Source organism: Equus quagga, chromosome 2, assembly GCF_021613505.1.
Source record: "Equus quagga isolate Etosha38 chromosome 2, UCLA_HA_Equagga_1.0, whole genome shotgun sequence".
Classification (NCBI taxonomy): domain Eukaryota; kingdom Metazoa; phylum Chordata; class Mammalia; order Perissodactyla; family Equidae; genus Equus; species Equus quagga.
The window spans coordinates 128,757,991-128,782,123 of NC_060268.1; the positions used below are offsets into that span (position 1 = coordinate 128,757,991).

Sequence of the window (24,133 nt, forward strand, 5' to 3'; positions counted from 1 at the left end):
CATGTAATCAAATATTAGTCAGCTGTAAAAAGGAATGAAATTTTGATACATGCTGCATTATCTTGAAAACAGTAAGCTAAGTGAAAGAAACCAAACATGAAAGGATGAATATTGTATCCTCATATATGAGGTACCTAGAACAGTTAAATTTATAGAGACAGAAAGTAGAATAGTGGTTACCAGGGGCTGGGAGGAGGGGAGAACGAGGAGTTGTTTAATGCGTACAGAGTTTGTGTTTGGGATGATGAAAATGTTCTGGAGATGAATAATGGTGACAGTAGTACAACATTGTGAATGTACTTAATGTACTGAATTGTACACTTTAAATGGTAAATTTTATATTATGTATATTTTACCACAATTTTAAATATATATATATATATATATATATATATATAATGGTTGATAATTATTTCGCACTATACTAAAGCTGTGTAGTATAAAAACTAGTTAAATGTGAATTTAATTTACTCAGCTCCTCCAGAGGTGAAGCCCATGGGACCCACCATAAACCACATAAACTATCTGGTGTGGTCTCAAGGCCACAGGTAAACAAAGACGTTCTTAACAGGATGTTCCAAAGATTTTGAGATTATCTCCTTGGGGCTGGGCAAACCCTTCTTCAGAATGCGTAAAGTTTGGACAGCTGTATTAGTTTACTAGGTCTGCTGTAACCAAATGTCACAAACTGAGTGGCTTGAACAACACAAATTTATTGACTCATAGTTCTGGAGGCTGGAAGTCCAAGACCAAGGTGTTGGCAGAGTTGCTTCCTTCTCAGAGCTATAAAGGAGAATCTGTTCCATGTGTCTCTTAGATTCTAGTGCTTTGCTGGCACTCTTTGGCATTCTTTGACTAGTAGATCTCTGCCTTCATCTTCACATGGTGTTCTGTGTTCTTATCTGTGTCCAAATTTACCTTTTCATAGGGACACCAGTCATTTTGTATTAGGGCCCCTCCCTACTCCATTATGACCTCAACTTAACTAATTGTATCTACAGTGACACTGCTTCTGAATAAAGTCACACTCTGAGGTACATCAGATTAGGACTTTGACATAGGAATTTTGGGGAGACACAATTCAACCCATGACAACGTTCTAGAACTGATGAGTTAATACTTTACTGCACTGGAGGCATCATAGGCATTGGCTCCATAAGTACAGCCAACCTTTGAAATAAAGTTTTGAAATAAAGTTATGACTTGTCATAACTAATTCTGTAACAGTGATTCTCAAATATGACATGTTGGATAAGTTCTTGGTCGCGTAATTGATTTCTTCAATCAATTATGAAAGAGGTACAAGCTAGTAAAAAGGGGATTAGATTCTTACTGAACCCATGCAAATAAGTGTATTACTGTTAAATGATGGGAGATCTAGTAAGAATTTGAATTCTCATTGAATTCTGGGGATCACCAAGAATCAGTGAGGACGATTGACCGTGAGCTAACATCTGTTGCCAGTCTTCCACTTTTTGCTTGAGGAAGATTGTCGCTGAGCTAACTTCTGTGCCAGTTTTTGCTGCCACAGTGTGGCTTGTTGAGTGGTGCTAGGTCTGCACCTGGGATCTGAACCTGTGAACCCTAGGCTACTGAAGTAGAGTACTTGAACTCAATGACTATGCTTCTGGACCAGCCCCCAGATATAATTCTTTTTTGATTGATATATAACTTTATATTAGTTTTGGGTGTGCAAAATAATGATGCGCTATTTGTATGTATTGCAAAATGATCACCACAGTAAGTCTGTTGACATCCTTCGCCAGAGTTAAACAGAATTTTTTTTTCTTGTGATAAGAACTTTTAAGACGTATTCTCTTAGCAACTTTCAAATGTGCAGTACAGTATTATTAACTATAGTCACCATGCTGTACATTACATGCCCAAGACTGACTTATTTTATAATTAGAAGTTTGTAACTTTTGACTCCCTTCACCCATTTTGCCCACCCCCTACTTCTGGCAACCAACCACCACTTTATTCTCTATCTGTGAGTTTAGTTTGTTTGCTTTTTTCTTTTTAGCTTCTGCATACAAGTGAGATCATATGGTGTTTGTCTTTCTCTGACTTATCACTTAGCATAATGCTCCCAGGGTTCATCCATGTTGTCACAAATGTCAAGATTTCCTTCTTCTTTATGGCTGAGTAGTTTTCCATTGTGTATATATAGCACATTTTCTTTATCCATTCATCCGTTGACAGTCACTTAAGTTGCTTCTGTTTCTTGGCTATTATAAATAATGCTGCACGGAACATAGGGGTGCATGTATCTTTTTGAGTTACTGTTTTTGTTTTCTTCAGATAAATCCCCAGAAGTAGAATCATGTGGTAGTCCTATTTTTAATTTTTTGAGGAACTTCCATACTGTTTTCCATAGTGGCTGCACCAATTTACATTCCTATCAACAGTGCACAAGGCTTTCCTTTTCTGCACATCTTTGCCAACATTTGTTATTTCTTGTCTTTTTGGTAATAGCCAATCTAACAGATGTGAGGTGATATCTCATAGTGATTTTGATTTGCATTTCACAATGATTAGTGATGTTGGGCACCTTTTCATATACCTATTGCCCATCTGTATGTCTTCCGTGGAGAAATGTTTATTCAGATCCTCTGCTCATTTTTTAATTGGATTGTTTGTTTTTTTGCTATTGAGTTGTATAACTTCTTTATATATTTTGGATATTAACCCCTTATCAGATACATGACTTACAAATATTTTCTCCCATTCAGTAGGTTATCTTTTCTTTTTGTTGATGGTTTCCTTTGCACAGCAGAGTTAGTTTGATGTCATCCCACTCATTTATTTTTGGTTTTGGTGTCAAATCCAAAAAATCATCACCAAGACCCGTGTCAGAGAGTTTACCATCTCTGTTTTCTTCTAGGAGTTTTATGGTTTCCTGTTGTACATTCAAGTCTTTAATCCATTTTGAGTTAGTTTTTGTGTATCGTGTAAGATAGTAGTTCACTTTTATTCTTTTGCATGTGGCTGTCCAGTTTCCCCAACACCACCTATTGAAGAGAGAGTCCTTTCTCCGTTGTGTATTCTTGTCTCCCTTGTTGCAAATTAGTTATATATGTGTGGGTTTATTTCTGGGCTCTCTGTTCTCTTCCATTCATCTGTGTGTGTGTTTTTATGCCAATACCCAACTGTTTTGATTATTATAGCATTGTAATTTAGATCAACCCTTTCCTAGTTCTTGGTTGTCTCTCAAACCTTTGTGATTGTCCAAACAGTCTGTTTTATTTTTAGTGGCTTCCAGTAGTTGAGAGTGTGCCAAGACCTGTCACAAGGGAAGGATCTCAGTCAGTATGTCGATTCAGGCTGATTGGAAGCCAGACCCTCAGGCAGCAGCTTTTAAAGTATGTAAATATATACAATCCTATGGGACCACAAGCATCTGTCTCCCTGGCCACCAGAGCCAAGCAGTGTAGAGGTGTCCCCTGAGCAGCAGCCCTGAAAATTGGGGCTCCAGACAACTTTTATAAGCTCCTTTCCAGGAGACACTGGGGACTTGGAGCAAGGCAGAGGGAGAGCATAAAGATGGCATCCACCAGCCATTGTCCCCAGAGATTACCTCAGTACATCCCTAGATGTGTGCTAAACCAGAAGCCTGCCCCTCTGTCTGAAGCTCCAGAACAAGCAAATAGGCCTTTTTCACAGAAAGACTGGCGGTGTGTTTCAGTCTGCTGTTTTGGCTGTGTGCTGGGGCCTGTAAGCAGCCAAGAACTGTTTCTCTGATTGTTACAGTCCTGTGGAACCCAGGAACACAAGCCTTGCTATCTACCAGAGCCAGGCAATCAAGGGGCGTCCGCTAGGCACCAGCCACTAAAACCAGGACACCAAATGTAAAACTCAGGGTACCAGATGCATATACAAGCTCCTTCTGGGAGATACTGGTGCTCTATAGTGCAGCAGAGGGAGAGCACAAAGAGTCCTCTCCCTCTGAGGTCTTTGGAGAGCATTACAGTAGGCTCTTGGTTGTGTGTTTAATTAGAAGCCTGCCTCTCAGGCCAAAGCTATGAAGATAAACTAGTAGGCCCCTTTCACAGAAAGGTTGGGTGCCTCAATCTGTTGCCTCTTGCTGTGACCTGGGACTGGTAGCTGGTTAAGAACTCTTTCTCCATTGGTTACAGTTATGTGAGCATTATGCCCCACTGCCCCCCAGAGCCAGGTGATCTAGAGGTATTCCCTGGGCGGCAGCCACAAAAGTTGGGGCACCAAACGAGAATACAAGCTCCTTTCAAGGAGACATCAGCAAACTAAGGAAGACAGAGGGAGATACCATTTTTAAATGTTTCATTTCAGCTTACCAAAGCAGAGTTTACAAAATTGTTGTGAATTAGATAACTTTCAAAGAAGGAGAAATGATTTATATATCCAGAAAACAGAACATTAAAACAAAATTAAACATTATTTCAAACAGATAACCACAGTAAGTTTTTCTTAACCAGTTCATTCCTATGTAACAAGTTCTTGTTCTGCTAAATCTTTAAGTAGCAGTTTCATAAAACTGCTTATCAACTTAAAAAAAAAGGAAAAATCCTAATGCAGTCCACTGGTGTGTTCTGAAAGTTATCTAAGCCATGTCTCCTCAGAAGCCTGTTCCCAAGTGTCTATTCTTTGATGTATAAGTAGTTTCTAATACCTGGTACAGTCATGTTCACAGAGCTCTGAGACTGTCCTTCTTAGTTGAAAACACAAACTCTGGCCTGTAGCTTATAGGAGAATCTTCAGGCAAGCATCAGAGTAAAACAAAAACTATCAACAGATGACAGAGGTTTAAAATGACCGTGGCTAATTTATTACTGATAATTGTCAAGCGGAAAGATTTGATGAGGGTTCATAATAAAAATAATATGGCTGACAGGGAAATTCGGTTGTTTCTGTGGCATGCAAAACACGTTATTCCAAAAAGCTGTTCAAACAGAATGTTTCTAAAGATGATGATTAAGCTTGTTCTCAAGGAAGTAAGTGAGTCTTACATCTAATTTATAAATATGGATCAGTATAACTTTTTATAGATGAAAAAATCTTGAGATGTAATATGATAATCCTGAGACCTAATGTACCAGGAATGACACCAAGAATATCAAGTAAAGAGATTCACTAAGTCAGGTGATCTAGCTTAGACATCTATATTTTTATAAAACTTCATGAATAAGTCTGAAATACATCCCCATTTGAAAACCATTGGCCTTGAAGATGCTAGATGTGAATTAAAGCAGTAAGATTTTGTCAGAAAACATTTAAAATAACAGTTAAATAATAACTGAAATTAAGACTGCCAGCACTGTACCACCAGAACTTTGATAAATATAGGAAAATTCACCAGAACCATTTCAGAGTGTTGAATAGTATTTCCCTTCATTTTTAAACATATGGAAAGCAAGGACATTGACTAATCTCTAGGGACTTCTCATAAAACAAACAATTTTTGGAATATTTATATTAATTACATTTTACCATAGAAATTTAACCTAGGGAAGGTCGAGTACCTTTTCTGATTGGGCAGCTCTTCCCATGGAACTTATAATAGTAAGACATCATACAAACCTAATTCTTTCTAGCATCTCTTCTTATAAGTTGAAAGAGCAAATCTTTGTGATTCTTCAGGGCCTCTCTGGGAAATCTCAAAGATATTTTCACTAATACGTAAAAGGTATCTTGGAAGTTTTATCTTTCTATATTTAGGATCTGAGTTTGGGAAATGTGTTAGTTTGCTGGGCTGCCATAACAAAATACCTTAGATTTGGTGGCTTAAACAACAGAAGTGTATTTTCTCACAGTTCTGGAAGATATAAGTCCAAGATCAAGGTGTCTGTAGGTTTGCTTTCTTCTGAAGCCTCTCTCCTTGGCTTGCAGATGGCTGCCTTCTTACTGTGTCCTCACATGGCCTTTCCTCTGTGTGTGTGCATTTCTGATGTCTCTTCCTCCTCTGATAAGGACACCAGGCATTATTGGATTAGGGCCCCACCGTTGGATTAGGGCCCCACCCTAACAGCCTCATTTTACCTTAATTATCTCTTTAAAGGCCCTATCACCAAATACAGTCATATTCTAAGGCACTGTGAGGTTAGAGCTTCAACATAGGAATTTGTTGGAGGAGAGTGGATATTATCATTGATGCTTGAGAAACAGTACTTGGTTACCTATTTTATCAAAGTGACAATAAAACATTTCAAAATAAATATAAGTAGTAATCTGATTGAAAGGAACTTTAGCTCTTTCATAAGTGAGGAGCCTTTTTGTTTTTCTCCTTAAATAATGAAAGACAGTAAAGTCAACATAAGGCATAGAAAATTATTCTAGCAAGACACAGGATTTTTGCTATTTAGCAAATTACACAAAAAGCAAAGAAAAACTTTTTATATTGTAGGTGAAGGCATTAACCAGTAAACTGTGGGAGCACACCTTTCAAAACTGAGTGAACTTTGCTACGATTTTAACGCATTTTATGACTTCTTTCAGAGTCAGGTATAAATCTGGGCAAATGAAATTCACTTACCACATTGTATCTTCAATTACACTCTTTCGTATTCTGGAACAAACTGACTCTTGCTTGAGGACAGTAGTATTGTCTCAGAATGTCCATGAGGTCAAAATGATTTTCATATTAATACTAATATATTATCTATGTTAATGTGCGGTACATTTGTTATTGCTCATCTTCAAATTTCTTAATTTTAAATTCTAATATGATAAGTGTTAGTGCTTTTAATCCACATAAACAGAAGCTCTTTGGGGTCCTGAATAAGTCCTAAGAGTGTAAAGGAGTTTAGAGACCATCAAAAACTACTCCTTTTCCTTGTAAATCAAAAGCACGTACATAATTGTATCTCTGTCACTATTGCTCTTAAATAGAAGTATAATTTGCAGAATTGTAAATGGCTCAAAGACACCTTTCAGTTGGAGATATTCCTGAAGAATACCTTAATCATTTGCTTTTTGGCAAGGGAGCCTATTTCAAAGTCTTTACAATTTTTCCTGACAATATATTTTGTAAAGAGTAAGGAGAAAGTGAACTAGCCCTCCTTAGATATGACAACATATACTATAAAACTTTAACAAATCAGAATATTGGTATATGCATAGACATTTAGATCATTATCACTAATGGAAAGTCCAGGAAAAAAAATTCCTCTGTAGGTATTTGTATATAGGTTTTGTTTCAAGTTCAAACTTCAGTTGATTGGTAATGACTCTTGGAGATGTGTGTATGTTAAGGACTTTGAGAACACTTTTGGGATAGAGAAGAGTACCAAAATTTTTTAGAGTTGTGTATTATAGGTAGAAGTAGTAGTGCCTTTTCATAACTTTAAAGAAAGGCATCACTAATCTGTGGAGAAGGGAGAAGAATTACTCAACACATGAAGATTGGGGGGAGGGGAGTCCCGTTTAGATCCCAACCTAGCAGTGTACAGTAAAATAAATTGTAGATGAATTAGAGAGTTAAATGTAAAAAAGTTCTTAAGAAAATAATTCTATGATTTGAGCATGGGAAAAGCCTTTCTCAGCATGAAAGTCTTCATAAAGAAAGAGAGAAATACATTTGATTAAACGGAAAAAGAGATCTTCTATGAGTTAAAATTAAATAATTATTTAGGAGAAATGTTTGTAGCAAATACAGCCTAAAGTTAATGGCCTGATTATCCAAAGTGGTCATACACGTTAGTGACAAAAACAATAAGACACCAAATAGATAATGGAAATTCCAAGAGAAGAAATTGATGTTACTAAAAAACATGAAAAATCTTTTACCCTCTTTGTATCAAAGAAATTCAAATTCCAAAAGCAAGAGGATAGTAAATACGTGGAAGAAGATCATTAATTAATCCTTCCTTCCTATTATAGGCTAACAAACTGTTTAGTAGATGGGGGAAGGTAACGGTCCAGCTACAAGATGAGGAAGTAGTGTTAGCATATCATCATTTTTCAACCTACTTTAAGTTTTAATGGCCTAAGCATTGAGCATCAGAGGTTGCTAACATTGCGAAAAAGGAACCCAACCACACATTGTGTGCTTCTGATGGAAGAACAACCCGCCCGCCATGTAATAATTTGAAATATTTAAGCTCCAGTTAAAGCCTTTCTAAATCCAACTACCAATTTACAGGAAATATGCAAAACCAAGAAAAATGTTAGGAGAAAACTCGGGGATACAATCAGCAAAATCTAGTCTTCAGGAAGCTGTATAGGACAAATGACTAAGTTTCACAAACTTTTTGGAGTAGTAATCAAAAAGAAATTAAGGAAAATAATTTTTGGTGCCCGACTCACAGCCCCATTCATGTACTGTAGCTTAGTCATTGGTCTTCTTCATAATTATTTATAAAGGGCACAATCACATTTTAGCAATAAATGAATAACGTCCTGTTAAATCTTTTGAGGAAGTGAACGATTTCATGTAGACGTGTGAGAATGATGTAGAGAAAAGATTGTAGAAAAAAGATTTTAGGTTGAACGATTGGTTTATTTAATATTTTAGATTTATCCTTTTAATCTGTTCTTAAAAGTTGTTTTTGGCCTTAGAGCATTCTTGTGGAAAATTCGGTCATGTTAATATTCTGAACTCTGAAGCTCTTACTATTATGTTCTAAGGAATGTGAACATTAATTTATATTATGTATTCATATTAACAAATATTTACTGAGTTATTTTGCAAATAAAACATTCTGCTTGATAGTAGGGAATAATCAAGCAAATTAAGATGTGGTCTCTTTCTTAAGAATATATCATTCTGTAGCAGCTATGGTCACAAATAATACAAGGTAAAGAATTAGCTAAATGGTGGGGGTCAGTAGTAGAATGACAGAAATGGATTATATTTGGAAATAACTAGCCTTAAGTTACAATGTGTAGTTTTGCTGTTTTGGTATATGATACCTCTAAATGCTAGCCCAGCATTATTTTTGATAATAGATAGTCTTTCCACTTTGAGGAGCAGAAGAGAAGAAAAAGGAAGAGGCTTTGAATATCTTTTTATAAAGGAGCTTTATTGTCTCTTTTTTACTTCTACTAAATTTTCTTATTAACTTCTATATTTTTGGAACTGATTTGGTTTATATTGATAGATAGTTGCCAACAAAGAGCTGTGTCTCTCATCTTACTTTTGTACAACTATCTTGAAAGAGAAAATAATTCTGCATTATGGAGTATTTACTCAAAAAGTTTTGACATTTACTTGTTTGTTGTCATTCTTTTTAAAAAGGAATATTCTTAGTTTTTATTTCCTTCTGAGATTTCTTTTATACTTTTCATTCAATTTTTATATAATCTTCAGTTTAAAATATATTGAGGTATTAAAGATATGGACTAGAAAACGCCATTCTTTTGTGCAGGCCAGAGGAAAGACTTATAAGCTTACCAAATGCTGCTATGCTTGTGGAATCATTTGGGTCAGTCTTGTTTCCATAGCAATCAGAATATTTCAAGTCATTTTATATCATTGAGTCCATGAATGGGAGGTCTAATTAAGTTAGATGACTAAGAGAAAATCCAGTAGCATATCTGATGCTCTGAAAAATGTCATATAAATCTTGAATTTTTTTACGTTTATTTTTATTACAGATTCTGAAGAATATTTCTGTGTAAAAAGAATTTTCTCAGGTGGAGATCAAAGCTTTGCACATTACTCTAATCCCCAGGTAATAGTAGTCATATAAATAATTACTAAGCTCAAATAATTTTGAAGAATTTTTTAAACCCATATTAATGTTCTTTATATATTACAGAATAATTATGTTAAATTTTTGTTTCCTCAAGTCTACAAAATTTTTATGATCCATTTGATAAGTTTTTGTTTCAGGTGATTTACTTAGGTTTAAAAAAAAACAAACCAAATATATAGTGAAAGCATGTCTTGGTTTAAGTTATATATAATGTCTCTTCCCTCTGACCGATGTACTTATTTTAAAATTTAGAACTGTAGACCACCAGATGACTTTAGATGTACTGATCCTTCAAAGCAGATCTGGACTGTGAATGAAGCCCTAATTCAGAAATGGTTGAGCTACCCCTCTGGAAGGGTTCCTGTGGAGATAGCCAAGTAAGAAAAACATTTTACCTATACAAACACACACAAACAAAACCCCTCAACTCTGTGGGGGAGCAGCCTGTGCTTAGGTGTTTTTATTTAAGTAATCATTTCATTAAATATCATTCATTGAATGGTTTATGTACAAAAGTTTGAATGTCTAGAATTTTTATAATGGATATTTTAAGAGATCTCACTTAAATTTATATAAGTTGCAATTCTTTCATATACATAATGATATATTAAGTGATAACTTAAAATATTAAATATAGCCACTTTAGAATTGGGTTTGAAATTGTTCCATCTAGCTTCATAGTGCTCAATGTCTTTTTAACTTTTATACTCCCTGTAAGATTTGAGTATTACTTCTTTCTTGAATATTTTGCTTATAGATGAACTTGTTTAGTATTTAGGGTTTTTTTTTTTTTTGGAGTAGGTGTTGGTTTTTGGGATGGAAGGGCTATATCTGGTAAACTGTTTTTTTTCCCCTAGATTGTTTTCCCAAATTAAAATTTTTCTTAGAAGTCCAAGAAGTAGGCTTCAAAAAAATAACATCCCAGATTAGATTTACTGCCATGTGGAATTAAGAAAGTTAGGGACTAGCCTGTGGCCAAGTGGGTAAAGTTCCATGGCACTCCACTTTGGCATCCAAAGTTTGTGGTTCAGATCCTGAGTGCAGACTTGCTCCACTCAGCCATTCTGCTGTGGAGGCATCCCACATAAAGTGGAGGAAGACTGGCATGGATGTTAGCTCAGAGCTAATCTTACTCAAGCCAAAAAAAACAAAGGAGGGTTGGCAACAGATGTTAGCTCAGGGTGAATCTTCCTCACACAAAAAAAAGAAAAGAAAATTAAATGTGCATGTTTATGTAAAAAAAAAATGTATTTAAGAGCATCAGATTTGTTTGATAAATCAGAGCATTAAAGTAATATTTGAGAAAGTCTAGGGTGAACAGTAATACTTTTATCAAGTATTATTTAACCAATATTTAGTAATTTATAGAATTCTGATTTGTTCTAATTTGAGTGTTCATTAGAGGAATGCTCTGTAGCACTAAATATTAGATTAAATACTGATTTTAATTTTCATTAAAAAATGAAATGAAAGGTGAATAGATTTCTCATTTTGTGATATTTCTTTTTAGTGAAATAGATGGAACATTTTCATCCTCTGGTTGTCTAAATGGAAGTTTTTTAGCTGTTAGGTAAGTGGCAATTCTTCGGTATCCTGAATTTTTCAAATGTATTATATGTAATAGTATAATAAATAAGTGAATTAATTTTAAAGTTTCATTATTTTCTCTCGCTTTTTTTAAATAGCAATGATGATCACTATAAAACAGGCGCCAAATTTTCAGGAGTTGACATGAATGCTGCTAGGCTTTTATTTCACAAACTTATACAACCTGATCATCCTCAGATATCTCAGCAGGTTTGTGTTTAAAGTGTTTTATATTTGTATTATGTAGCCTATTGAGTTTTTATTCCATGTTCCTTTATATGTTTATAGCCTAGTTATTATGATGTGCTTTGTATGATTTTATTAAATATGCTAATATGAGAATTAAAATAAAGTTTTATTTTAAAGAATTTGTAATTTAGCTGTCAAATATCTAAATCTTTCCAGATGTTTCGAGCAGACCCTTAATTACTTAACATGGTCATGTTGGTTAAGTATATGGCTATAGAAGTAGAAGGTTTAAATGGAGACTTACAAGATTTTTTTGAATTCTTTTAGCAATGCTTAGGCATTCATTTTCTTTGTGCTCCAAAGTACATTCATTGATTGATTGTAAGATATTTTCTTTTTCTTCACCATTTCATGTTTGCTGTATTATAAGACTTTCTTTTTCTTTCTTTTTTTGGAAACTGCATTCATTTTAAATGAAGTAGGTTTTACTTTTTGTTAAACTATAGGTGGCAGCTAGTTTGGAAAAGAATCTTATTCCTAAACTGACTGGCTCCTTACCTGACGTTGAAGCATTGAGGTTTTATCTTACTCTACCAGAATGTCCCCTGATGAATGATCCCAACAATTTCATAACAATAGCAATTCCCTTTGGTAGAGCTCTTGTGAACCTAGAAAAGGCACCACTGAAAGTACTTGGTAAGACATTTAATATTTTTTTCTTTTGTAACCTTTTCTCTTTAAATGGAAATGCTCACAAGTTCTTACTTTTTTGTTGTTTGAAATTTTGCTACCCTGCTTGTTGAACATTGTTTTAGGAAAAAAATAAACCTGTTTTCCTTTTGTTACTTTTTTTCTAATCATCTGGTGCTAGTTGTTGGAGTTGTTGGAGGTGAAGCATGTTAAATATTAAAATTTTAATCAAACACAATAGCAGAGACAGTACCAGGAAAGATAAAAACTGTTTTTCCTATTCCCCTCCCTCCGCCCCTCCAGAGTGATGTTATTATTAAAGAAGTAAAGGAGGAGGAATAGTTAAAACTGTACAGACATGGGTATTAAATCCTCCTTGAACTCTAACACTTTTCCTTGTTGCCAGTTTCCTGATGTTTGGTTTTATTTCTCTGCATATTGATGAGATTCTACTGCTCATCTGACCTTACAGTTCTGTCTGTCTGCTCTGGTTTTTTGGCCTAAAGTTTTCTTACCTTAATTTTTCTAATTGTGTATCTATCTCCTGGCTGTTATAGTTTGCTTGCTGCATTTAACACAGTGCTTTCCTTCCTAACAGAATTTGGTCAATATGTGAAGCTAAAATATATACAAGTAATAAAATCAGTACAAGATGTTTTAGACTGAGGGTGAGCAGAGGAAGCAGCAAACAAGGGCTAGAATCCTAGAATCTGAGGCAATTGGCCAGTAATAGAAGAGTGAAGCAGGGACTCACAAGAGGATTGCTTCCGTGTTGTCAGAAGTTTTTGTATTCTTTCTGTTTCCTTCAAGGATTTTGGTATTTGTACTGTAGTTAACAACTGCAAATAATGAATGTGGGGAAGGACAAGCAAGTTATACTTTACATTGTTCAGCTTCAGTGTTTGGTTTTCAGGAGTACTTTGCATTTTAAAGGTGGTGCTTCACAACATTTCAACTTTATATTAAGATGAAAGATAAAACTTGGAAAGATCCTTAAATATTGGAGTAATACAATTTTAAAGTGTTTTGTTTAAAAATTAAAATTCTAATTTCCAGAGCATTTTTTATAACTTGTTTTAATATTAGGTACAGTGGTGAATTTTCACTATAATTTAGGAAACCAAGAATGTAAATTCTATAGACCTTTCTTACTTTATTTTTGCTTTTGAGAGCTTTTAGAACAGTATTCTTTAACTTGAGGGTGGAGTGGTGTCTGTAAAGCCTAGAAATGTTACATAAAATATTGTGTTCTGTGTATCTTCCTGGAATTTTCACAGGGTTAAGAGCCACTGCTTTAGAAGAAAAGTCAGTATGATTTTGAGAATTGTAACTTTTAAAATTCATTTTATTTGTGTGTTCACCCTTTAATAACAGAAAAATGGTGGTCAGTGCTTGAACCTCCACTATTCCTCAAGATTGTAGAACTTTTTAAGGAAGTTGTGGTACATCTTTTGAAAGAGTACAAGCGCGTCATTGCCTCTCCTGAAAGAAGAATTTTCAACAGTTTTCTTCATACTGCATTAAAGGTTTTAGAAATATTACATAGGGTATGTCCAGTAGTTCCTTTATTTTTCTCTTTCCCCATTGCTACTAACAGATTAATGATGTTTATTTTAGCATTAATATATTAGAGATTTAGATTGGCATAAAAGATAGATATTTAGAAATTTGGAAGAGTTACTTAAATTTCCTTTTAAAAGAAATATGTCTATACTTTGGAGCTTTGGTCTTATTTCACTGTTAGGCATTTCTGGGTAACTTTTCTGTAGTTGGGCAGAACAATAGCATACTAATGAACTGGAATTCTCCTTACATTTTTTGTGAAGGGCATAATTTGTTAGTTTAAATAATATGTTTTTAACAACAAACACATAGAAACAGAAAACAGATTGGTGATTACCAGAGGGGAAGGGGGTGGGGGGGGTGGGAGGAGGGTAAAAGGGGACACGTTTGTATGGTCATGGATGGCAACTAGACTTTTGGTGGTGAACCCAATATAGTCTATACAGAAGTTAAGATAGGATGTACACCTGAAAAAAAAATAAATATGTTTTTCGTTATGTATAGGTTGTTCATATCATATGAAAGAGGTTTTATCCTAGTTGTGATTATGAATGTTTAAACTCTTGTTCTTTTGCTATTGGCTTCAGTCAAAATAGAATGTTTCATTTGAAACAAATGACTAATTTGAAATTGGAACCATATATAATTCATTAATTTGCTTATTGTGCTTTCCTGCGCTTCTTCCCAGTGTAAGAAATAGTACCCTTTACACTTGTAGCAGTTCAAACTTATATGAAGAAGTAAAGTGTCATCTGTTTCATTAAAGATGGATTTGAGACATCCCTGACAGCTGGTAGGTATATCTCTGTTATGCCATTTGGTATTCTTGAGATGCTATTTTGGGAGACATGACCTAAGGGAGAAGCATATGTTTCTAGCCTCTAGAATGACTGGAAAACCCATGTGAACCTTTAATCTTTAGTTTCCTCTCCTTATCACCTTCTTTAACATTTTCAGGCCCTTCTTGCCTAGTACTAAGGTAAATGATAAGAGATGAAGGAGATAGTCCTATTCTCTGTAAGAAAGAACCCTTGTGGACCAGTTATTTTTCCTTTTTATTCTTTTAGTGAAGTTCCTGGGTATTTTCTCAACTATTTAACTTCTTGAACTTACTTTTTTCTTTTGTATTTAGTATGTGCAGCATTCCTAGAAAACAAGTCATGTCTCTTCTCATTATAATTGAAGAAATGATAGTCATTTCTTTCCTATGGAAACAAACCATTCGTATGTTTGCCTTTCCTAGAACAAGACTTTCTTGCAGCATTTTAGGGTTAACTGGATTCTGTTGTCAACTGCTATTAGGAAAATCCTCTAACTTCATGGGATTAGTCTCTGCTTTTCTGGATGCCTTTTGTCTAGTATTCAAGAGGTTAATTAGGTTTTTTTTTCTTTCCTCTGGACTCTCTTTTCATGTTACTTCATTGAATCCTCCTTAGTCAGTTGGATCCTATTCCCAAATAATTCTTTTGTCTCTCCCCCTTCCTTATTTATCTGCTTATCTTTATTATCCCTTTAAACATCAATTTTTTTCCCTTAGCTGTGTCTTTTACTATAAGTAAAGGAAATTGAACCTTTTGTCTTTCATGATTTCACAGAGAATTTGAGCAAGTAACTTATCGGCCTATCTTAGAATCCTTAATCTCTACTGAGGAAGAACCCTTAGCATTCCGTCTCCACAGACCATTTTGATGGAGCCATGCTAGATAATAAGATCCTAAATTCTTGCTAGCTGGAAGGGAAGGGAAAATAATCTCACAGTGGCCAGGATTAGAACCTCCTTTGTACATTAATTCATGGGAGCACTTTACATATATTCCTCCTTTAACTTTTTAAACTCTGTATAGTTGATATTTTGCCCCTTATTCTGAATATCAAATGTCATAAAACAGTCAGTGGCAGATTTGAAATACAAATACAAATCTACTTCCAAAGTCCCTGCTGTTTCTAATGTACTTCTCTATCAGCAGATGTAGTAATATAACATGTTTAGAAGGGGGTTTGCTTTTATTTTGTGTCCCTAGATCTAGAAGTTCATACCTTCATAATTGCAGATAGCATTGTATTGTTAAAACATGATGTTTCTAACTCCATTTGTGCTGCTTCCTATCAGTGTGATGTTGAACAAGTCTCTCTTTATCACATATGCAGAGAATTATCTATAATATAAGGATTAAAATACTGGCCTGATAGTTACCCAGCGTTAATTTATTGTTCAAATTATACAATATATGTAATTATTATACATTTATAAGGCAGTGATTTTGTTATCACCACTGCCACCATTTGGATGGGAAACTGCTACTTTTGACTTGATTTATTGGGTTATGAGGAAACTGGGTTCTTGTTTGAAGCCATTACATACTCAAAAGCAGAATGATACTGGTATCAATTTCTTAATCATCTCTTACTGGGAGTCTTTAGGGCAATCACTTATCTTTCTTCTACCCCTTACTTTGGAGAAAACTTTCTGTGGTCCTAATCTGCCATAAATAGATACTCCTAGATATTAACTGTCAGGGGTGATTCATTTTCATTTTTAGTGAAACCCAAGTTTCTTGTCAGAAACTTGTTCTTTCAAAGACACCTTACATCTTACAACTATATATATGCCTTCTCTCTGCTTCATGGTTAATAATCAGGAGAAGCTTCCTTAAACAGTTTCCTTATTGACCTAACCCTGGAGCTGGATTAGGAACTAGAGAACTGGACTGTGTTTTTCCTAATCATTTCAGGATATATGGATGACTTGTTCCTCCCTTATGTCATGTCTTTTGGAAAGCTTTTGAATTAAAAATCATTCCCAGTACTTCAAATGGCATCATAAGAAAGATAGCTTTGGTACCTGCTGTCAGAAATGGATGTATTACCAGATAAATGAGTTTACTCACAAGTAATTGGGTTGTTTAGTAGTTTCTGAGTTTTTACACAGTACATCATTGAGATGCTGATATGCCAAAAGAATTACTTCGTTTGTCTAGCCTAATTGCTACATATCGTGTTAATCTTCTAGATCAGTGATTTTCAAACTCTTTTTGGTAAGGAACCTTTAAGTAAACCAAACAGAGAAGATGCACATATATAGTTAACATATACCACCTCTGAACTGAAATTCATAAACCAGAATACTAACCTGTAATTAAAATGTGAAATAAAAGTGTTATGATCAAACATATATAGATTTTATTTTATACATTTTAGGCAATAATACTGAATGTGTAGGTCGTTTTGAACTTGTACCATATGATTTCATTTTTATTTTACAAATATTTACTGAGTGCCTACTATGTGCTTATCATTATATTAGACATTAGGGATGCTGTGATAAGGAAAAGATGTGATTTCTGCTCTTGTCAAGATTATAAATGTAAAGTGGTTGTATACATACAAGTAAATAGGCATTTATGATATAGCATGGTAGGTGCTAGATTAAGGAAAATGAAGGGTGCTATGGGAACACATAGGAGGACATGTAACTCAGAAGAATTAAGGAAGGCTTCTTGGAGAAGATAATGTCTTGCCAATCTTATCTACCATACAAATGTATTTTTTTATTTTATTTTATTTTTATTTTTTTTTAAAGATTTTATTTTTTTCCTTTTTCTCCCCAAAGCCCCCCAGTACATAGTTGTATATTCTTCGTTGTGGGTCCTTCTAGTTGTGGCATGTGGGATGCCGCCTCAGTGTGGTTTGATGAGCAGTGCCATGTCCGCGCCCAGGATTCGAACCAACGAAACACTGGGCCGCCTGCAGTGGAGCGCACGAACTTAACCACTCGGCCACGGGGCCAGCCCCATACAAATGTATTTTTATATATTTTTTAAAACTGTTGATTTTATATGGAAATGTCTATGCAGGTTTTTTGGGTCAATCTTCTGTTCAGTGTCTACTTTCCCTATTTTAAATTTTTTTATTTTTGATTTTTTTTGCCAAGGAAGTTCCCCCTGAGCTAACATCTGTGCCAGTCTTCCTCTATTTTGTATGTGGGTTGCCACCACAGCACGGCTGCCAATGAGTGCTGTAGGTCCATGCCTGGGAACTGAACCTGGGCTGCCCAAGTGGAGCATGCCGAACTTAACCACTAGGCCATGGGGCCGGCCTGTAATTTCGCTGCTTTTAAAGCCATGTTAACTGGTTTTTTTTTCTAGTTATTAAGTCATTGTGAATGAATTAACTATCAGCCATAATTTTCCCCCAAATCTAAGTTTGACTGAAATTTGTCTGTTCCTGAACCAAACCGGGTTTCTGAATTGTTATTTTTATTCTAACTAGCATTTCTTTTCAAAAACACGTATTATGTCTGCAGGATATACAAATTGGAAACACTGATTGCTGTTGATGAAGGAAACTGCTGTTTAACTTTTAAAATCTAAAATATTTAAGATAAAGAAAAATATAAAGAGGTCAATGGGACATGAACTGTTTTCTACAAGAGTCAATAAATTTTAGAGTCCAATGTGGTTAAAAGTTTTTATATTTATCAACATAAATACTGGAGAAAGAAAAGTCAATGAGTTTTTTGTGTAATTGTGTGTATTTTCTTTTTAGTAGAAAGAGTTTGACTAAAAGCTTTAGGGCAAGGGTCTGCAAACTTTTCCTGTAAAGAGCCAGATTTTATACTTTGTGAGCCATATGCTTTCTGTTACAACTACTCAGCTCTCAACTCTGCTGCAAACATTATGTAAATGATGGGTGTGGCTGCTTTCAAATAAAACTTTAGTTATAAAAGCAGCCTGTGGGCAGAATTTGGCCCACAGGCTGTAGTTTGCTGACCCTTGCTTTAGCATGAAGGTTTTGATCTCCATATATTAACTAAGTTGTCTTTGTTTTGTTGAAAAGCCAGGAATAGCAGTTTCACTCTGTTGAGTTTCTTCCAAATGAGTACCCTGACCACAGATATAAATTAATCAAACAGTGAAAAAAAGAGCACAAAGTGCTTTTGTCAATGAATGGAGGAATTAAAAGTGTCAACTTGGAAAATGAAAGCAATATTATCAATAGGTGCTTCTTAAACTGGATTTAAAATAGGGGTACAGGGCCGGCCCAGTGGCGCAGCGGTTAAGTTGGCACGTTCCACTTCTCAGCAGCCTGGGTTCGCCCGTTCGCATCCCAGGTGTGGACATGGCACCGCTTGGCATGCCATGCTGTGGCAGGCATCCCACATATAAAGTAGAGGAAGATGGGCACGATGTTAGCTCAGGGCCAGGCTTCCTCGGCAAAAAGAGGAGGACTGGCAGTAGTTAGTTCAGGGCTAATCTTCGTCAAAAAAAAAAAAAAAAAAATAGGTGTACAAGAGTAAGCCATGGGATCAAGCATTGATTGTACTTGATGACAAATAATTTTAGACATATTCATAAAAAGAAAAAAATGTTTTATATATATTCTAAATATATAAATATTCTAAATATATGTTACAGATATATATACAAATCATATATATTTTTTATATATATATATGAACATATGTTAAGGAATAAAATTAGATAGTCATATAGTGAGTTAAGAATGCATGTATATTAGAGAGGCCTGTGTTAGATTTCTGGCTCTGTTAGCTGTGTGACCTTAGTTAAGTTTTTTGAACTCTAATCCACATGAGGATAATAGTAGTATCTATTTCATAGGGTTGTTTTAAAGATTAAATGAGATGATGTACCTGGCGTCTGCTTAGTTAAGTGGTCCTTACTGATAGCTATTATTATTTTATTATTGGAACATAAAATCTGAGTGTATTTTAAGGTAAAATCTGCACGTCAGTGAAAATTTAAAGTGCCATTAGAAGCATGAACTGTATTTATCTATCTATCTATCTATCTTACTCATTTTATTTGTCTCTCCATTCATCTCATGTTTATTGAGCATCTGTTTGGACACAGCAGTCTGGTAGATATATACCTCTACTAGATGATTCCTTTTGTTCCTTTTCAGTCACTGCTTAGTTGGTTTAGTGTGCATGTGATTTGTTAAAAATTATAAACAATTATTTTTGTTATTCTCCATAGGAAACTTAGCTAGTTTTATTTAGTTTGTGTGTTAGATCAACTTCTTTGTTGTTTTCAGTGGTTTATTTTCTTCTCCCAATGTGGTCTCTCTCTAAATGTCTGCATTTGGCCCTTTTTGCTTTACTCTTTACCTCTCCTTGACCTCCTGCCACAGCTTTAGTTGTCTCCTTGAAGGAAAATGGTTCTCAATTATGTGTTTCAGGCAAACCTTTCTCTTGAGCTGCTTGACAGTCTTGCCATCATTTTAAACTGAAAAAACGTTTAATACCAAATTTCTTATCCTTCCCACCTCTCACTCCTGCCCTATCAAGATTGTCATCTTTTCCTGACTTGGTATGTATGTGTTACTAGCATTTTTTTTCCCCCACTTTCTCAGGCTTGAAATTTTGAAGTTGTCTTTGACTCTTCTCTTGTTTTCTATATCCACTTAGATACCATGACCTCTGCATTCTTTCTTACTATCAAGAAATCTTGAATCGTTAATATCCCAATTCATTTTCCTGCCACTAGTCTGTCTCATTCTTGATTTATACTTCACTCTGCCAACAGAATAATTTTCATAAAATATCACTCTGATTCTGGGGCTGGCCCCGTGGCCGAGCGGTTAGGTTCGCGCGCTCCACTGCAGGCGGCCCAGTGTTTCGTTGGTTCGAATCCTGGGCGCGGACATGACACTGCTCATCAGACCACGCTGAGGCGGCGTCCCACATGCCACAACTAGAAGGACCCACATCGAAGAATATACAACTATGTACCGGGGGGCTTTGGGGAGAAAAAGGAAAAAATAAAATCTTAAAAAAAAAAAAAAATCACTCTGATTCTATCATTTGTTGACTCTAAAACCTCAAATTATTTCCCCATGTATCAGCTCTTGCCACAGTAATGCTCTGCAACAAAACATGCTACAACTCATTGGCATATAGTAATAAGCATTTATGCTCATTCTTACTGGAGTGGGTCCTGCTTCACCCTGCAAGTTGGCAGAAGTTGGTTGACCTAGACAGGATTTAGCTGGGCTTAACTCCAAGCTGCATGTTGGGTCCAGGTCTGCTTCATGGGCCTCTCATTCTCCTTGGACCAGCAGTTTAGCTGGGGCAGGTGTATATAAATCTTTGTCTCCTTTAGCTCATGCTGTTCTCTTTGCGTAGAATATTCTTCCTCAAACTTTTTGAAATCCTTTCCATTTACTTCACTCCTTATTTTTTATTTTGAATATCTTTATATACACAGAAACATGGAAAGACAAAATAGATACCGGTATGCTCTCCATCCTAGATTCAGCAACCATTAATAGGCTGTCCCATTAACTTTATACATATGTGTGGGTATATACTTTTTTCTTGAATCATTTGAAGGTAAAATCCTGATATTGCCTTTTAATACTGCAGCATTCATCATCTTGGGCATTTTCCTACATAACAGCAGTACTACTACTTTTCTTAAGAAAATTAACTATAATTCTGTAATATCATCTGTCTATCCAGGCATATTCAAATTTTCTCTGTTATACCAAAATTTTATATATATAGATAGAAAGATCTCTACCTCCGGTCCAGGCACAGAGGTCTTTTATTATTTTTTATTGAGAAAGATTAGCCCTGAGCTAACTACTGCCAATCCTCCTCTTTTTGCTCAGGGTGACTGACCCTGAGCTAACATCCATGCCCATCTTCCTCTACTTTATACGTGGGACGCCTGCCACAGCATGGCTTTTGCCAAGCGGTGCTATGTCCGCATCCGGGATCCGAACCAGCAAACCCCGGGCCGCTGAGAAGCTGAATGTGCGAACTTAAGCGCTGCACCAACGGGCTGGCCCTTTTTAAAAATATTTATTTATTTACTTTTTTGGTGAGGAAGATTGGCCCTGAGCTAACATCTGTTGCCAATCTTCTTTTTTTTTTTTTCCTTCCCTCCCCAAAGCCCCAGTACATAGTTGTATATCCTAGTTGTAGGTCATTCTAGTTCTTCTGTGTGGGATGCTACCTCAGCATGGCTTGACGAGTGGTGCTAGGTATGCGTCTAGGATCTGAACTGGCAAACCCTGGGCCACTGAAGCAGGGCACATGAATTTAATCTCTACACCACCAGGCCAGCCTCCCCAAAATGTTTTTATATCACTGCTTATTTTAAAATTAGAGTCCAGTCAAATTTTGTTTTTTGCGTTTGTTGAGTCTTGTTAGTCTCTTTTCTGATCTATGAACGTAGTGTATCTCGTCATTTATTTAGGTCTCTTTATTTTCTCTCTTTATTTGTAGTTTTCGGGGATCCTGCATATCTTTTGTTAAATTTATTCCTAAATATTTTATGTTTTTGATGCTTTGTAAATGATAATTTTAAAATTTCTATTTTCCAATTACTTATTGCTAGTATGGAGAAATTCAGTTGAGTTTTCTGTATTGACCTTATACTCTGTGACCTGGATAAATTAATTTATCAGTTCCAGTAATTCTCTTACAGATTTATTTGGACTTTTTATGTATACAATCATGTTATTTTCTTGCCTTGTTTTATTAAGACTTCCAGTACAGTGTTGAATATAAATGGTTGCAGGGGACATCCTTGTCTACTTCCTTATCTTAAAAAGAAAGCTTTCAATATTTTACCAATAAGTATGATGTTGGCTGTAGAGGTTTTTTTTTGCAGAAGATTACCCCTAAACTAACATACACTGCCAATCCTCCTCTTTTTGCTGAGGAAGATCGGCCATGAGCTAACATCTGTGCCCATCTTCCTCTATTTTATATGTGAGCCTGCCACAGCATGGCTTGATAAGCGGTGCATAGGTCCGAGCCTGGGATTCAAACCAGCAAACCCCAGACCACAGAAGCGGAGCATGCGAACTTAACTGCTGGGCCACTGGGCTGGACCCCAGAATTTTTTTTTTTTTAGGTGGGCTTTATTGTTTTGAAGACCTTCCCTTCTATTCCTGGTTTGCAGAGAATGTTTATTATGAGGGGAGTTGAATTATTTTAGATGCTTTTTTCTGCATCTGTTGAGATGAAAAATGATTTTTTTCTGAAATGTAGTGAAATTCATTGGTATTTGAATGTTACCCCAAGCTTGCATTCCTGGGATAAACTCCACTTGAGCATTATATGTTATACTTTATATATGTTGTTGGGTTTAATTTGCTAGTATTTTGTTGAAGGTTTTATGTCGTGTTCTTGAGAGATGTTGATCTGATAATTTTTGTTTCTCATATTGTCATCAGCTTTTAGTTGTCAAGGTTATTCTAGCTTCATAAAATGAATTAAGAAATGATTCCCCTTTCTCTGTTTTCTGAATTTGAGATTATTTCTTCCTTAAATGTTTGATAGAATTCACTAGTGAAATCATCTTGGCCTGGAAATTTCTTTTGGGAAATTTTAAAATTTCATATTAAATTAAAAAAATAGAGTGTAATTTGTGTTTTCTATTTCTTCTTGAGTCAGTTTTGGTAAGATATCTGTGTGGTTGATGTCCCCTCTTTTATTCCTGATAGTGGTAATTTGCGCTTTCTCTTTTTTTTCTTGTCCAGTCTGGCTAGAGGCTTATCAGTTTTACTGATCTTTTCATAAGGCACATTTGCTTTCATTGATTTGTCTCTAGTGTTTTCCTGTTTTTTCTTTCATCAATTTCTACTGTTTATTTTCTTCCCTCTACTTGATTTGTCCTTAACGTGATCATCTTTTTATGTGTTCTTAAATTAGAGGCTTAGATGATTGGTTTTAGATCTTTTACTAACATGATCATTGAATACTATAAATTTCCTCCTGTACTCTGCTTTACCAACATCCCACAAATTCTGATGTTTGTTTTTATTTGCATTAAGTTAAAAGTATTTTCCTAAAGCCCCTGTCTTTTCACTCCAACACCTGAGTCATCTCTGCATCTGGCTCTGTTGATTGTTTTGTCTCTAGACTTTTTTTTTTGTAGTTTTTGTTTGTTTTATTTTGCTTATTTGCTTTTTGATATGTCTCATAATTTTTGGTTGTTTATAAAATGGTAGAGGCTGAAGTAATTAGATTTGAAGCTGTAATGGGTACACTTCTTCTGTGTGGCTGTTATTGTGGGGATTTAAGTCAGTCTAGTCAGGAGTTAAACTGGGATTGAGTTTTTAGTTTGCCATAGTTGCCTTCATTGCACGAGAGGCCTCAAAATTCCTCTGATGTTGCCTGATGTGTAGGGCAGAGGTGAAATGTCAAAAGGTTTTTCTCAGTGTTTGTCCTGCACTCCACATTCCTACTCCCTAGAGGGCTTGCTCCTCTCACTCATGCCCCTCCCCAGTGGTAAACTGGTATTGCTTGTTACTCAGTGCTTTCAAGATTGGTAGAGGAGAGAGGATAGAAAAAGTTCTTTGTTGTTGTGGTGTAGGCTTTATCTTATTAAGTGTGCCTGGACCTTGGGTTTGGGACTTTCTCAGAGTTTCTGCCCCCTCCTCCAGCAGTAGGAGGCCTC

The 24,133-nt window shown here is 35.5% G+C and overlaps 1 protein-coding gene across 4 annotated transcripts in view; it reads left to right on the plus strand.

Annotated features, from left to right (window-relative positions):
- The window catches only part of HERC4 (HECT and RLD domain containing E3 ubiquitin protein ligase 4), a 141,251-nt gene that overhangs the window by 71,249 nt on the left and 45,869 nt on the right, over positions 1 to 24,133 (plus strand). For all 4 annotated transcript variants that reach the window (XM_046653455.1, XM_046653458.1, XM_046653456.1 and 1 more), the window contains exons 10-15: positions 9,571 to 9,647; positions 9,924 to 10,048; positions 11,182 to 11,241; positions 11,357 to 11,468; positions 11,954 to 12,143; positions 13,512 to 13,684. In XM_046653455.1, coding sequence (XP_046509411.1) covers positions 9,571 to 9,647; positions 9,924 to 10,048; positions 11,182 to 11,241; positions 11,357 to 11,468; positions 11,954 to 12,143; positions 13,512 to 13,684 — 737 coding nt within the window. The remainder of the gene's footprint in view (positions 1 to 9,570; positions 9,648 to 9,923; positions 10,049 to 11,181; positions 11,242 to 11,356; positions 11,469 to 11,953; positions 12,144 to 13,511; positions 13,685 to 24,133) is intronic.